This window comes from Penaeus vannamei, chromosome 19 (genome assembly GCF_042767895.1).
Source record: "Penaeus vannamei isolate JL-2024 chromosome 19, ASM4276789v1, whole genome shotgun sequence".
NCBI classification, from domain to species: Eukaryota; Metazoa; Arthropoda; class Malacostraca; order Decapoda; family Penaeidae; genus Penaeus; species Penaeus vannamei.
In genome coordinates this window covers 22,895,401-22,912,490 of record NC_091567.1, presented here as the reverse complement: position 1 = coordinate 22,912,490, position 17,090 = coordinate 22,895,401, and the positions used below count along the sequence as shown (strand labels likewise).

General features: G+C 43.4%; 1 protein-coding gene across 1 annotated transcript; it reads left to right on the top strand.

The window, feature by feature from the left end:
- The first annotated feature begins 10,821 nt into the window (after positions 1-10,821).
- Positions 10,822-16,856, top strand: LOC138864957 (serine-aspartate repeat-containing protein I-like). The gene is made up of 8 exons (XM_070133611.1): positions 10,822-10,949; positions 11,348-11,465; positions 13,264-13,420; positions 13,863-14,066; positions 14,242-14,577; positions 14,663-15,118; positions 15,653-15,837; positions 16,794-16,856. Exons 1-8 carry the CDS (start codon positions 10,822-10,824, stop codon positions 16,854-16,856), a joined length of 1,647 nt encoding a protein of 548 aa, XP_069989712.1.
- Positions 16,857-17,090: the final 234 nt, after the last annotated feature.

Genomic DNA, 17,090 nt, shown 5'->3' with positions numbered 1-17,090 from the left:
ACACATATATACATATATATATATATATATATATATGTATATATATATATTATATATACATATATAAGTATATATTGGTCGGATCGTTTCGTTTCCTCCTGTCCTTGGTTTCTATCGTTAATGAAGACATGATTACCCTGTCATCTCGTAGAGTTAATTCACGGAAACCTTAGTATCATTTAAATACTTCCTGTTTTGAAAGATGGCCCTAGAATGTAAATCTTGTCAGCACATCCCTGGATAGATAGATAGACATCTCGCTCAGCCTGCCGACACGGTGAATAAGGTTGAAGTTCATTTCAATCCCAAGGTGGTTTCATACAAAAACTGTAATTGTTACTCGTCCATTTCGGACTTTTCACTGGGTTGTTCAGGCCTATGAATCGTAGACCTTCTTTCCGACTCTGACCGGTTGTCATGCTGTTTCTCTTTTTCAGATTTCATTACCGTCTGTAGTTGTTTCTCTGTCTCTACGAAAACAGATGATAACAAGCAGGGAGTCGACTAACGCGCCGACCAAAATAAAAAACGATTTTACAATATTAAAGGAGCAGCGCCTTGGGCAAGCAAACACATTAAAGTTACAGTTCAAATTCTCACATTCTTTAATCATAAACCATAATATTTAATCAATATAGATCTATAATTTAAGGATAACTCACAAAGCTATATACACACACACACACACATATATAAATATATATATATATATATATATATATATATATATATATATATATATATATATATATATATATATATATATGTATATGTAAATATATATATGTATATATATTATATACAATACATATATATGTATACATACATACATACATATATATATATATATATATATATATATATATATATATATATATATATATATATAATGTAAATGAAAATGGCCAAAATGTTTTACAGACAAAAACCGAAATGCATCCATTTCGGTTTTTGTCTGAGGAGGAACGTGAAGAGTTCGAGAAGTTACGATTATTTTCAATTCTCATTGTGGCTATTGTCATTTTCATTTTGTCTACAACATTACTGTGAAGAGCGACGATGCTGCTCGCGAACTGTGAGACGTATCCAAGGTGCATATACTATTCCTAATCTTATTAAGTTAGAGGCATATTACTTATTTTATTTTTTAGATGATAAAAGATCATCAAATTTATAAATACATAGACATGATCGCCATGTGGCAACACTACCCATGGGAGGGGCTAACAAAAGTTCAGCTTCTCATTGACCACAAATAAAGGTAACGATAGTTAGCTTTCTGATTGTACATGCTGCATATTTCACAAAGTGATATTTTGTTTGATTATTTTGTGTTATGACTTTTTGTTTTGCAATTCAATTGGATGTCTTTATTCTAGTATTGAAATTCAGATATTTTCTTTGTCAATGCGAGAGTATGCTGCTCCGTAGCCCAGGGGGTGCCTTGCGCAGTTTGAAATTATATAATTGTTCCCCCTGAATAACCTAGAACCCCATGAGGGTGGTAACGGACAAAGGAGGGGTTCTAAGATGCGTGGGTAGTATGGTACGTTTCAGCGGGCTTTCCCCGTATAATAAAAGATAAACTCAATATAAAAAAGTTAAATAAAAATAAACTGGCCTTATAAAAAAGAAAAAAACTACTAAAATTCAATTAAGAGATTTAATTTACATTATTCATACACTATTCTTGTAATCACTATATAAATCGAGTTCATCCTACTCCTAATTAATAAAAGAATCTGTCAGGACACGTAACTTTCCTGTAGTATCTGGCAGGCTCCGTTGTTGGTAGAAGCCGGATGCAAATTCAGTCATCCAAGTGGGGATGGATAAAAACACAGATATTGCTTATACCAAGGGCGGGGACCGACTGTTTATTTTGCGGGAAACAAGGGTGCCGTGACGTCACGGTCATACATCTTTATAATCTTCAAAATATAAAAGAATTATAAAACTTATGAACACAACAGAGTAAAACTTATTTAACTCATCAAAATAGAAAACAAGTTAAATAATTACTTGAATAAATAAAACAACGAAAGAAAATAAAAGAACAAAACCAAAGAAAACCAGACCCAAATGGGTACGACTAAAGAAAACCCAACTCTCTAGTACGTAGAGTAAAAAAAAAAAGAAGAAAAAAAAAAAAATACACGACAAAGGACACGTGACAGGCAAGTAGCCTCCAAGAGCGGGAGAGCGAGAGGGTTGCGGGATGCCCGCCGTTACGGGATGTGGAGGCTGCGGTGTCGAACACAAGTCTTACAGTTTCCTCCCCCTGCCCTGGGTCGAAGGAAACAGCAAAGACCTGGGAAAGGAAAAGAGCTTGAGTCCTGACAGATCCAAGGAGTGGACAGGAATGGTAAAAGTGAACTCAAAATATATAATGAAAACAAAAAGAACAGAAAATCAAATACAAAATTAATGGAATTAAAGGAAGTAAAACGGAATGCCAGTATCAGAGAGAATAAAATGAGTGCAGAGTATAAAATATAAGAAAACGCCAATCAAAACAAGCAATTGGACGATATAAGAAACAAAACAAACAAAACAAAAGGTGAGGATCAGATGAGAAGAGTAAAACCAACTTCAAAACAAATAATAAAAGCGGGACAAACACAAAATAAATGGAGGTGACTAGGAACAAAACATAAAAAGGTGAAAATCAGCTGATACTAAAACCAAGTAAATGCAAACAAAAATAAGAAACCAATCCTCACGCCAGCGTGGTGTTAGCCAAGGGCGCACTAGTCCTAAGGTCCCTAACACCAGGTATTCTCATTGACACCTATCTGTTTCAACTGTGGATGAGGGATCTCGAACGTGGGAAGTCAGCAGGGCGACCAAATGATCGGTTTCATGGTTACCTGCGTCATCTGGTCCCTCGTTGCCATCTGCATAAGACAGTTCATCTGGGGGGTGGTTAGATCGCAATGATTAAGGTGAGCACGAAGGACCTTACCAGAATCCAAGTCTTGCACTTCAAAAAGACACGGGACCAATTTTTTTTCAAAACGCGTAGGACCGCGCCATTTAGGCCCTATGGGACGAGGCACCATCTCCTTACACCATACCAGCTGGCCAACATTTGGAGTGAAGGTTGCTCTCACATGCTGATTGTAGGACTGAAAGTCCAGTTCCTGAAAGTCCAATTTATCATTAAACACAGCCTCGTTAGTTGACCCAACAGGAAAGTAGGTATGTCTTCCAGTGAGTAGGTAGATAGGCTGTTCTCCAGTCGATCTGTGTATAGCAGAATTTAGAGCAAGACATAACGCTCTAGAGCTGCTTTGACTACGCGATTGGTGCATTCCACTAAACCACTGGATAGGGTTGTATCGGATACTGAAATGATGGGAAGTACGGAACATTTCAACCATTTCCTCAAATTCCTGAGCTATAAACTTCCTACCATTAATTGTCTGAATAACACGAGGAGGGCCAAGATGTCACCCAGTTATCCAGAAATGCTCGATGTACTCTGGATGATGTAATATCTTTCAGTGGTACAATCTGAATACACCAAGTGTTGATCAAATATGGTCGGTCCCCATCTCATCAGTGCCTGTATTAAGTTCGAGATGTCCATCAACACCCGTTCCAGAGGGTAAAGTGCCAGGGGAGCTTCAACCATTGGAACTCTCTGGGATACTCACGACTGTTGACAGTTGGTGCACTGTTCCACATACTTCCGGACATCATGTAGCATCTTGGGCCAATAAAACATGCTACGGAGATTTTCGTATGTTCTGTAGATCCCTGGATGCATAGCAAGTGGAGGGGTGTGCGCTGCCTGCAGGGCTGACTTGTAGTTTCTCTGAAACACACAACTGGTAAATAATCTTGTCAGGCAGGTGTTTTAGTGATACAAGACTCAGTCCCTTTCCTCAAATTCTGAGAGAGGAAGAGGTGGTTTCCGCTTCGGCAGAGTGCCATCTGCCAAAAAAGCAAGGAGTTCCTGGAGTCTAGGGTCCTTGCTTTGTTCCACTGCCAACTCCTGAGGTGATAATTCATTAATTAACATGAATTGGAGCAATCTGCCTAGATAACAAATCTGGTACATAGTTCGTAGGGCGCTCCTTATAACGGACTTCGAAATCATAGAAAGACAGATTGTACACATACCGGGTCATGCGAGGAGATTTAGTATGATGTTTAAAGATGTGCACTAATGGACGATGATCTGTCAGCACCAAGAACCTCTGTCCAGATCACCCTCAACCACTGCTAATGCTTCACAATCAGTGGCAGGGTAGTGGGTCTCGGCATCCTGCAGCTTCCTACTATAATAGGCGATCGCATGTGGTAATCCCCGGTCATCACACTGGATAAGCACTGCACCAAGGGCTATACTGCTGGCATCAGTGTGTAGCTCAAATTGTCGGGAGAAGTCTGGCTGCCTGAGCACAGGTGCTGATGCAAGCCTTCTTTTCAGCTCCTTTAAGGCGGCTTCTTATTCTTTGCTCCACTTCCAGGACTGCCCCTTCTTGAGGAGGTGAAGTGGGGCTGCAATGTTTGTGTATGCTTCGATGTGCTTCCGAAAGAAGCCTGTGGCCTCCAGGAACCTATGTACTTCCTTAACAGTTTAGGGTGTAGGGGTTTCGTTGATGGCAGCAACCTTGCTCTGATTTGGTGCCACTCCTTCTTGGGATATAGTGAACCCAAGGAAGTTGATGGTGTTGGCTGCAAAGCTGCACATATCAGGGTTCAGCTTTAAACCTGCTGCTCCTAAAAGCTTCAGGGTCTCTTCAAAGTCGATTAGATGCTGAGAGAACCCCCTCGAATAGACCATGATGTCATCCAGATAGGCCAAGGTGTGACGGCCTAAGACTGGTGACAAGATCAGATTCATGGTTCTTTGGAAGGTAGACGGGACTGTACTTAGACCAAAGGGGAGGTGGCGAAACTGAAATAGCCGGTACCCATCACTGAAGGCAGTCTTGGGTCGATCTTTTATGTGAACGTCAATGCTCCAATAACCTGCCTTGGCATCTAGGGTTGTAAATGTATCGGCCGTGCCCAGCTCATCGATAAGTTCATCTATACGAGGTAAGGGATACGTATCTGCTGTCGTGACCGCATTGACCTTCCGGTAATCAACGCAAAATCGTAGATCCCCACCCTTCTTTCTTACTAGCACAATAGGACTGAGCCATGATGAGGAGGGCTCAATAACGCCAGCCTGAGGCATGCTGTCACACTGCTGACGAAGAATATGACGGGTAGCTTGAGGGAGTCACCACTAGCGTGTACAAACTGGGGCTGCATTCCCAGTATCAATCCGGTGTTGGATGTCAGGTATGTGACCCACAACATTGTTGCCACCATCAAAAAGGACTTTGTAGCGATGAAAAAGCTTCTGTAGCTCCTGATGCTGGGACTGCTCAAGATGTTCCAAGTTGATGGTGGGTTCATCTTGCAATCCTTGATCTGCCCTCACGTCAACTGATGCAACAGCGGCAAGTGCCTGGGAAGGAGGCAGCTCCCAATGAGTGGAGGCAGTGTCATCTTCGTAACCAAAATCAAACAATCCATGTGTCTGGTCCAAGTTATCTTCCTCCCAAACAAAATCATCATCCTCCAATGAGTCCTCTAAAGGGTCAGAACTCTCAAAAGGGTCACCAGCAGCTTCTGAGGGTGTACCTTCCGATGCATATATCCTTTCCACAGCTGTCACTGTTCCTAAGCGCGTCCCCTGTGTCAAACGTACCACCCTTGCCGTGTCATTGACTGTCCACACAGGACACTGGCGTTCCGTGGCAGTGGTAACCATGCAGAGCGAGAGGAAACAGCACTTGGGGCATGATCATAATGTCACCATCAGGAGGTCCAGATCTGCCTATGATACCTTCAACAAAGCACCCTGTGTGTGGCGGGAGCTCTACTGTCCGTCAAAAGCGTACTGCTGCTCCTGAGATATCTACTGACTGCGTACTTGGTGGAGCAGTGCTGCATCTTGAATTCATAGGGTTCGTTAAGCTGGTAGCCTCTGCAGTCACAACAATAATCTGCATAGTGGGAGTGTCAGTGTAGGTCACTGGGAATGGCTGTCCTTCAATAGCAAGACACGCCCGGTCCTCCTCAGCACTGGATGAGAGGTTGAAGCTTCTTCGATGGAGGAAGTCCATTATCAGGACATCTCCAAGGAATTTTGCATCACAAACAGCGACCTGGTGGGGTATTTCCAAGTTGGAGGCTAGGCAATAAGAAAGAATCACTTCTCCAATAGTGTCGAGGGTCTTGTCGGCAACACCCTTGAGATCACGGACTGGGTCTTTATGGCACATGGTGCCATGGGGGTCAATTAGCTGAAAGGTCCTGGGCTTGATGATAGTAGTTTCTGAACTGGTGTCGAGGAAGCCGATGGCAGTGATGCCATTAAGATTGAGTGGCACGAGTGGTCGTCCTGTGTGTCCTGGGGTTGTCCCCACTGCCACCGCTTTCTGGTCTGTTGTAGGGATCATGGTATACGTCCCCTGGTTCTTCTTGGCCAGCGGTTCTGGGAGCGACGGCACCCTGGCCTGTGCGAAAGGGACACTGTCTGACACAGTGCTGTGAACTTCGGCACTGGAAGCAATGCCTGTTCATGGGTGGAGAGGCAGAGGACCTTCGGGTTCGGGCACGGCATTCCATGGTATCATGTGTGGACAGACGATGGTAGGCGCATGTGGATTAGTGGCTTCAACAGGCATGGCATATGCATCACGGGCACGTGTAGGACGATTGGTGTATAGAGCTGGAACCTCTGGATCTGGAGCAGGTTCTGTAGAATGCTGAATTCCGTGCCTTGAATTCCATATACACTGAGCAGCTTCGGCAACCTGGGAAGGGCTACCATCTTCCTTGAGTGCCAAGAAGTCACGAAGCCAGAATGGTCTCTGTAACCCTGATAAACATTCCCTTCCAGCTGTAAAAAGAAATCCATAGGTGCTTGGGATGGGGCAAGGGGAATATTGTACAGCACCTTGTAGAAGTCAGATGCTGTGTATGTTCCCTGAAACTTGTTGCGCAGGGCGGCTTTAAAGGACTGCCAATCGGCAGAGATGTCGAATAATGGCGAATTAATCAAAAGCTCTGCAGCCCCTCTACAACTTGCCCGGGCTGCTTGTATATATGCCTTCGATTTTTGCTGGTTTCACGATATTTTCCGGGGCACGTATCCAACCTTCCATCTCTTGATTCTTTCAGAGGGGTTGAGAGGCTGGGGCATCTCCGCGGAAATTTGGGACCTCTCGGGTGAGGTAGTAGTTCACTGCAGCACCTGAAGATTGCGATGAGAGAGGGTCATGGCAAACCCGAGGTGGGAAGCTGCGATCTGGCAGAACAGCTGGCCGTGACGCAGGCACGTGGTCCCACTGGTGTGTTGTGTCAGAAGAGTGGATAGTTCGAGCTGGAGGATTAGGACCAGTCAGTGGAATAGAGAGCATTTAATGTTTAGGTATACATGGAGCTGTATCAATTCCAACGCTGCTGTCGTGATGGACTACCGAATTGAGAACTTCTGCAGCTGGCCTAGTAGAAGCTCTGGCCAGTCTGTCTGCCTCCAGTCGTGCTGCATCCTGATGGCGAAGTTGCTGACGAAGGGCCTTGATATCTTGTTCCCTCTGACGCTCCTGAGGTGGGTCAGCGCGTGGGGTTCTAGCCTGCTCGACGAACTTCATTTAACATTTAGGACTGCTCCTCCTGCTAGTTCCGTAGATCTTGGATAATATCATCCTTCTCTTGCAGCCTGACATCTTCACCCGGAGTGGGTGGTATTGCCCTGTCACCGACCTCACCCTAAAGCAGGGCTTCTTCATACTGCTCAAATCTTTGGTCGCTTCGCTCCCTGTAGTCCCTAAACTCTGTGCAGAGGCTGTTGATTCTCCCCATCAGCTCTTCAAAGAGGGTGATTTCACCCTCCATCACCTGAACTGCCCGTCGAATGTCCGGATTCGAAGCACTGGCTGCAGGAGAAGATGCTCTAGATACTGGTTGACTTGTAGACGCTGGTTGGTTAGTAGACATTAAGTTGCGGCGCCCTTGAAGTCTATGATAACGCTCTTCACGCGCCCTCTCGGCATATTAGACAAAAACGACTCCACACTATAAACAGGAATATTAGGCAAAAACTCTGAAAAGCAAGCAATGGGTGACGAATAATAGTTCGGGAATAGAATTGAATTAACTGTTAGGGCACAGGAAACATTAAGAGTACATGATAAAAAGGTACTTCTAATCTACATGAGCCAAGCAAAATCAAAACAAGGAAACCAAATAAAACTGGGAAATGACAAACCATAAAAAGACAAAAAAAAAAAAAAATAAAAAAAAAATAAAAAAAATAAAAGAAAGCCACAAAAAGAGAAAATGAAAAAAGTGACAAACCACCAATGAAAATAGAAAAGTAAAAAAAAAAAAAAAAAAAAAAAGCCGTGTAAAGAGAAAAGTTGGAAAATGAGTCATAAACCATAAAGAGAGAAAAGAAAAGAAAAGAAAAGAAAAGAAAAGAAAGAAAAAAAAACGAAATGAAAGCCTTAAAAAGAGAAAAGCAGAAAGGCCCCACGAGTTAAAACAAGTTAAAAGCTGAAACGTACCGCCGCTGATCACCAAAAATATGTTGTGAGAGTATGCTGCTCCGTAGCCCAGGGGGTGCCTTACGCCGTTTGAAATTATATAATTGTTCCCCCTGAATAACCTAGAACCCCATGAAGGTGGTAACGGACAAAGGAGGGGTTCTAAGATGCGTGGGTAGTATGGTACGTTTCAGCGGGCTTTCCCCGTATAATAAAAGATAAACTCAATATAAAAAAGTTATAAAAAACTACTAAAATTCAATTAAGAGGCCTGTATATAAAACTGGATTTAATTTACATTATTCATTCACTATTCTTGTAATCACTATATAAATCGAGTTCATCCGACTCCTAATTAATAAAAGAATCTGTCAGGACACGTAACTTTCCTGTAGTATCTGGCAGGCTCCGTTGTTGGTAGAAACCGGATGCAAATTCAGTCATCCAAGTGGGGATGGATAAAAACACAGATATTGCTTGTACCAAGGGCTGGGACCGACTGTTTATTTTGCGGGAAACAAGGGTGCCGTGACGTCACGGTCATACATCTTTATAATCTTCAAAATATAAAAGAATTATAAAACTTAAGAACACAACAGAGTAAAACTTATTTAACTCATCAAAATAGAAAACAAGTTAAATAATTACTCGAATAAATAAAACAACGAAAGAAAATAAAAGAACAAAACCAAAGAAAACCAGACCCAAATGGGTACGACTAAAGAAAACCTAACTCTCTTAAAAGCGTAAATGAAAATAAAAAAAGAGTACGTAGAGAAAGGACACGCGGCAGGTAAGTAGCCTCCGAGAGCGAGAGGGTTGCGGGATACCCGCCGCTAGGGGGATATGGAGGCTGCGGTGTCGAGCACAACTCTTACATCAACAATTTACCTTTCTGGTTGCATTATTAATTCTTGGGATGTCCTTTTTATGCGAATATGATTAAATCATATACTTTCTATGCTTTGAACTCAGGGGCTGGTCCAGAGAATTTTCTGGTGGGGGGCACGGGGGGTAACAACAATAAATCTTGGGGCCTCCCAAAAGTAACAAAAAATAAGGTTGCCCACTTCAATATCATTATTGTACAGTTACGCATTGCTTTTCTTGGTCACATTAAATCTGCTGGGTGTACTTTTACCAAGTGGAAGCCCCGCCTCTGTTTGAATTCCTACTTTATAAATCTAAATGGTGCATACACGTAGTGGGGCAACTTAGCATATTTTCTTGTAAAGCAAATATTGTAAGACAACTGATTTGCATGTTGGATTGCTATCCATGCAATTCAATAAAGGTGGGTACGACACATGGCATATTGCCCAGAAGCGGCTGCTAACAAATTACTTAAATATATGTGTGTGTGCATATATATGTATACATATTTGTATGTACATATGCACACACACACACACACATACATATATATATACACACACATATATATGTATATATGCATATGTACACACACACACACACACACACACACACACACACACACACACACACACACACACATATATATATATATATATATATATATATATATATATATATATATACATATATATACATATATATACATACATATATAATATACATATATACTTATATACATATATATATTGTAACAGTTACCCCTGACTCACCGATGCGGACCCTTCAGAGAGAACGTGACGAATCAAGGGATGACCCTTATAATCTTAAAAGGCCATTAAAATTGTAACAAAATTTCTCCTTTATAAATTGTTGTGTTAATATCAACTTATTTTAAGGATATTTAAGTAAAGTTGCTGACTTAGAAAAACATCTACAGACGCAGCTTCATTTGGGACTTCATCCTTGTCGATGTTAAAACACCTCTCCTGGGTTTAGACTTCCCCGATTACCACGGACTACTTGTTAACGTCGCGAACCGTAGACTGGATGTGACAACCTTCCACTCCACACCCCTTGATTCGCGCCACCGGTACACAGAAATCGGCATTGTGAGGGCAGATTACCCAAATCTTTTAAATAAAGTTGCTGACTTAAAAAAACTTCTACAGACATAAAAACGATGGCCCCCCCCCCGGTATACTTCAGAGAAGCTTCAAACAGCAAAAAAGCTTACTCTTACATGGAACGAATGGGCATCTGTCAGAAGGCATCAAGTCCCTGGGCATCTCTGCACCTTGTGTAGAAACCCAAGGGCACCTGGCGGCCATGTGGTGACTGTAGGCGTCTTGACCTGGTCACAGAATCAGACCACTTTCCCTTTCCCAACATGGCGGATCCTACCTCCAACTTTCATGGAACCAAGGTTTTCTTTAAACTCGACCTCCTGAAGGGCTACTTTCAAGTACCAGTCTACCCAGAAAATATACCCAAGACGGCAGTTATTACACCTGTAAGGTTTGGTGTCAAGGGGAAGCCCGAAAATCATCCAGCCTAAGTGGTGGATGGCGGCTTAGGGCCTAAAGAAAGGAGGGGCCCGTTCACTTACCCCATGAGGAGACGTAGTGTCCCATACCTCAGGCACATATTCCCTAAGAAAATGGGTCTGGCTATGCGTTGTTCTTGGCTTCTTCGTGAATTCGTGAATTCATAAAATACACCACTGGCAGGCAATTAAAACACACACACACACACACACACACACACACACACACACACAAAAAAAAAAAAAACACTGAATATTAAGAAAATAAATAAGATATAAAAGTTCAAGTGTCCCCTCGTCCTAAAGGGACAGGTGAACATTAAAAGGGGGCATCCCTGGCTGGTGCTGGCCAGTACATATTAACCGTCAGGGTTGTAAATATTAATTATAATCAACACGTCCAGCAGTATCCTAACTGGCATGTAAAAGAGTCAGACACAACATTTTCTTGTAGTTCCAGCGACGCCACAGTAACGGGTAATCCAGGGGTAAGCACACAAAGAGTCCAGAGACAACTCCCGTACAGGTTTATTTTGAGAGGGTTTTTATACAAGCGGACCACGTCAATGTGGCAACAGTTATTCCAACAAACATTATAGACTATCATTTCTAAATAGATTAATTAACATATTGGCAAAATAACAGCAAACAATATTAGATAGATTAAGCAAACGTCCAAAATATACATAAAAGGACATTAGAAAAGACGAAAATAGTGCACTAAAAGCACCGTTTACAGATCAAGTAAACAGTACATTCAAGCGTTAAAACAAATACCAGAACAAAGTAAAAACTCGAATCTCCTCTATGGACTTCCATTAATTAGTATACTACATGATTAAGCAGGTGACGTGGCAGGTCGTGAGCTTAAAAGAAAAATATTCAAGAATTCATAAAATAAGTAGCCAGGATAAAAAGCAAAAGATAATAATTATCAAATTGACATTAAAAGTAATCTTAAAAGTTAAACTTATAAATAAACCAAAGTGAAGTTTCTAAAATACGTCAGGGGCGGGGGGTTATGGAAATAGTTTCTTTAAAAAACATTAAAATAATGAATATATAAAAAAGGATAAATATATAGGCTCTTATATAGTTTTAAAAAGGAGACTTCACCTTAAATAAGGGCCGATGAAATCTCACAGAAGAATAAATATTAAAAATGACTTGCCACCGGGCTTATTCGGCCACTCAGGGATTCAAAGGATTCGAAGCCCAAGAAGGAAACTCGAAAACAATAATCACTAATATTTTTTTTTTTTTTTAAATTAAAACATATACATCATTCTTATGGCAGCAATGTAAGCGAGGTGTAGCGTGTGTGTGGGCGGGAATTCTCTCCATCGTGTTTGAGCGCCGCCCGCTGGATTACCCAAAGTTCGGAGCAAGATTCGGGACCAAGGATCGAGGGTATCAAGGGGACAGGTAGGGTGCTAGGGTGGAGGATAGGGGGTAGGTACACGGACGTAAGATTAAGAAAAGGAGCGAAAAGGAAAGAAATAAGAAAAAGAACGAAAGGTGAAATATAAGCGAAAGCCAAGAGATGGAAACGAAAGAAATGAGTAAGATGACTAAAGGAAAGGGAAAATAGACAACGAGGAGATTAGTATAGAGGGTAAAGAATAAAAAGGAAAAGAAGAAAACGAGGATAGATGTGAGTGAACGAAAGAAACGAAAGGGGAAGGAGTAATAGAAAACGAAGTAACGTAGGTAGAAAGACGAAAAGAGAATGACATAAAACAGAATACAGGTTTCAGAGAAACGTAAAATGAGAAAAGAGGGCGGGGGGAGGAAGGATAAGAGTGGAAAAGGGGAAAAGGAGAGAGAGAGAGGAAGGAAGGAAAGGAGTAGCAAAGGGGAAAAGTAAAGAGGAAGGAAGGAAAGGAGTAGAAAAGGGGAAAAGGAAAGAGAGGAAGGAAGGAAAGGAGTAGAAAAGGGGAAAAGGAAAGAGAGAGAGGGAAGATAGGAATAAAAAAGGGGAAGAGGAATAGAGGTAAGACGAGGGAGGGGGGGGGGGAGCTAAGGGAAACAAGGGTAAGGAGGATGATAAAAGAGGGAGAAGGCAGGGGGCATGGTGCAGGATAGAGGAACGGGGGTAGGGGTGGGGTCGGAGACCTCATACACCCTTCGAGACTAATATGTTTAACTTCTCCACATTCAGCCTCTGAAATCCAGGGGCTACCTTTCTACGCCCAATTGACGCATCCTCGGAGACCTTCTCTTCTGTGCTTGCTAAGTAGAGGACATCCTTATTTTTCCTGGAACATCTCCAACATCTCCGGGTAGTGTTCAAGCGACTCCATGATAACGGCCTTGTGGTACGTTAGGACAAGTGCCAGTTTAGTCCCACATCCGCAGAATTCCTTGGGCACAAGATATCTATCGCCAGCACACGTTTCTCCCGGCCCACCACTATTAAAGGACTTAAGAATTTGTCGGCATGGTAAACTACTATTATCGTTTACTTCTAAAGATTGCACACATCATGAAACCACTCTACAACACCCTTGCCGGCAAACCAAAGAATTTGGAATGGGGACCGAGCAAAGAACATCCTTGCTTCAACTAGAAATCTCCCCTTCCCTAGCCCCGGCATTCCACTCAGCGAACCCCTTTCCCGGTTCACGCTGAGAGGCAGGAGAGGCTAAGGAACCAAGTAGAAAGGAACAAAGGGGTCCCGTCCACTCTTCGAGAAGAAAAACAAACAAACAAACAAACAAAAAAAAAAAAAAATGGAAGCTAAAGAAAGCAATGGGCCAACTTCCAGGTTCTGTGGAAATAAGTCAGCTATTGCTTCCACAGATACTATTAACCGGGCAGTGCTTGAAAACAATAGAGAGTCCTTTTCTGACATATACCATAAAATAAACACGAAAAGGGGTGAGCGAAGTGCAAGCAGAAGCAGTCTCAGGCGAAGAAGAAGCAGAAGCAGACACAGGCAAAGGGGAAGAAACAGGAGCAGACACAGGCGAAAGGGGAAGAAGCAGGAGCAGACACAGGTGAAGAGCAAGAAGCGGGAGCAGATGCAGGCGAAGAGGAAGAAGCAGGAGCAGACGTAGGCGAAGAGGAAGAAGCAGGAACAGACACAGGCGAAAGAGGAAGAAGCAGGAGCAGATGCAGGCGAAGAGGAAGAAGCAGGAGCAGATACAAGTAAAGGGGAAGAAGCAGGAGCAGACACAGGCGAAGAGAAAGAAGCAGGAGCAGATGCAGGCGAAGAGGAAGAAGCAGGAGCAGACACAAGCGAAGAGGAAGAAGCAGGAGCAGACGCAGGCGAAGAGAAAGAAGCAGGAGCAGATGCAGGCGAAGAGGAAGAAGCAGGAGCAGACACAGGCGAAGAGGAAAAAGTAGATGCAGACACAGGCGAAGAGGAAGAAGCAGGAGCAGACACAGGCGAAGAGGAAGAAGTAGATGCAGACACAGGCGAAGTGGAAAAAGCAGGAGCAGAAACAGGCGAAGAGGAAGAAACAGGAGCAGACATAGACGAAGAGGAAGAAGCAGGAGCAGACACTGGCGAAGAGGAAGAAGCGGGAGCAGATGCAGGCGAAGAGGAAGAAGCAGGAGCAGACGCAGGCGAAGAGGAAGAAGCAGGAACAGACACAGGCGAAAGAGGAAGAAGCAGGAGCAGATGCAGGCGAAGAGGAAGAAGCAGGAGCAGATACAAGTAAAGGGGAAGAAGCAGGAGCAGACACAGGCGAAGAGAAAGAAGCAGGAGCAGATGCAGGCGAAGAGGAAGAAGCAGGAGCAGACACAAGCGAAGAGGACGAAGCAGGAGCAGACGCAGGCGAAGAGAAAGAAGCAGGAGCAGACACCGACGAAGAGGAAGAAGCAGGAGCAGAAACAGGCGAAGAGGAAGAAGCAGGAGCAGATGCAGGCGAAGAGGAAGAAGCAGGAGCAGACACAGGCGAAGAGGAAAAAGTAGATGCAGACACGGGCGAAGAGGAAGAAGCAGGAGCAGACACAGGCGAAGAGGAAGAAGTAGATGCAGACACAGGAGAAGAGGAAAAAGCAGGAGCAGAAACAGGCGAAGAGGAAGAAACAGGAGCAGGCATAGACGAAGAGGAAAAAGCAGGAGCAGACACTGGCGAAGAGGAAGAAGCAGGAGTAGACACAGGCGAAGAGGAAGAAGCAGGAGCAGACACCGGTGAAGAGGAAAAAGCAGGAGAAGAGGAAGAAGCAGGAGCAGACACTGGCGAAGAGGAAGAAGCAGGAGCAGACACTGGCGAAGATGAAGAAGCAGGAGCAGATGCAGGCGAAGAGGAAGAAGCAGGAGCAGATGCAGGCGAAGAGGAAGAAGCAGGAGAAGGCACAGGCGAAGAGGAAGAAGCAGGAGCAGATACAGGAGAAGAGGAAGAAGCAGGAGCAGACACTGGCGAAGAGGAAGAAGCAGGAGCAGATGCAGGCGAAGAGGAAGAAGCAGGAGCAAACACAGGCGAAGAGGAAGAAGCAGGAGAAGGCACAGGCGAAGAGGAAGAAGCAGGAGCAGATGCAGGCGAAGAGGAAGAAGCAGGAGCAGACACAGGCGAAGAGGAAGAAGCAGGAGCAGACACAGGCGAAGAGGAAAAAGCAGGAGAAGATGCAGGCGAAGAGGAAGAAGCAGGAGCAGACACAGGCGAAGAGGAAGAAGCAGGAGCAGACACTGGCGAAGAGGAAGAAGCAGGAGCAGACACTGGCGAAGAGGAAGAAGCAGGAGAAGACACTGACGAAGAGGAAGAAGCAGGAGCAGACACAGGCGAAGAGGAGGAAGCAAGAGCAGACACAGGCGAAAAGGAAAAAGCAGAAGATGCAGGCGAAAAGGAAGAAGCAGGAGTAGATGCAGGCGAAGAGGAAGAAGCAGGAGCAGAAACATGCGAAGAGGAAGAAGCAGGAGCAGATGCAGGCGAAGAGGAAGAAGCAGGAGCAGATGCAGGCGAAGAGGAAGAAGCAGGAGCAGACACTGGCGAAGAGGAAGAAGCAGGAGCAGACACTGGCGAAGAGGAAGAAGCAGGAGCAGACACTGGCGAAGAGGAAGAAGCAGGAGCAGACACAGGCGAAGAGGAAGAAGCAGGAGCAGACACAGGCGAAGAGGAAGAAGCAGGAGCAGACACAGGCGAAGAGGAAGAAGCAGGAGAAGATGCAGGCGAAGAGGAAGAAGCAGGAGCAGACACAGGCGAAGAGGAAGAAGCAGGAGCAGATGCAGGCGAAGAGGAAGAAGCAGGAGCAGATGCAGGCGAAGAGGAAGAAGCAGGAGCAGACACAGGCGAAGAGGAAGAAGCAGGAGCAGATGCAGGCGAAGAGGTAAATAAATACACATGTATGTGTATATATATATATATATATATATATATATATATATATATATATATATATATATATATATATATATATATATCATATATATCATATATGTATACAAATATGTATATGTATATGTACACACACACACACACACACATCATGTATATATAAATGCGCATGTGTACATTATTTATATATGCACAAATTAATTACCTATCTACCTATATATGCGCATATATGTATGTATATATGTATGAGTATATGTATAAATAAATATGTATAAATAAATATGTATATATATATATATATATATATATATATATATATATATATATATATATATATATATATATATATATATATGTGTGTGTGTGTGTGTGTGTGTGTGTGTGTGTGTGTGTATTCATATATATAAATGTATATACATATGTATATCACACACACACACACACATTATCAATCCCCATCCAACTGATCCTAAAACAAAGGGGCGGCCGCAGGGCTATATAATAACAACTTTCATACCGTAAAACCATAACCAGAGACCTACTTATATTCACACTCAGCAACCACAAGGAGTTGGGGGGAGTTCTTGGGCGCGCTAGAAAGGTCTCGAGGTCCTGCATGGCTTAGGCTATGTGGCGTTCTGATAAGGGGTCGCTATAAGGGGTCGGGACGCGAAAACCCCCAAAATATTACTTAAACACCCCTAAACAACGGAATTGGTTAGGGAGATGATCAAGGGTGCTATGTAAGGCTATGACAGACTAGAGGCGCTTGAAATCTTGCATTCCCTTTAAATATAGCGGGCGTAGGTACATGCGTCACCTTTTCAGGGC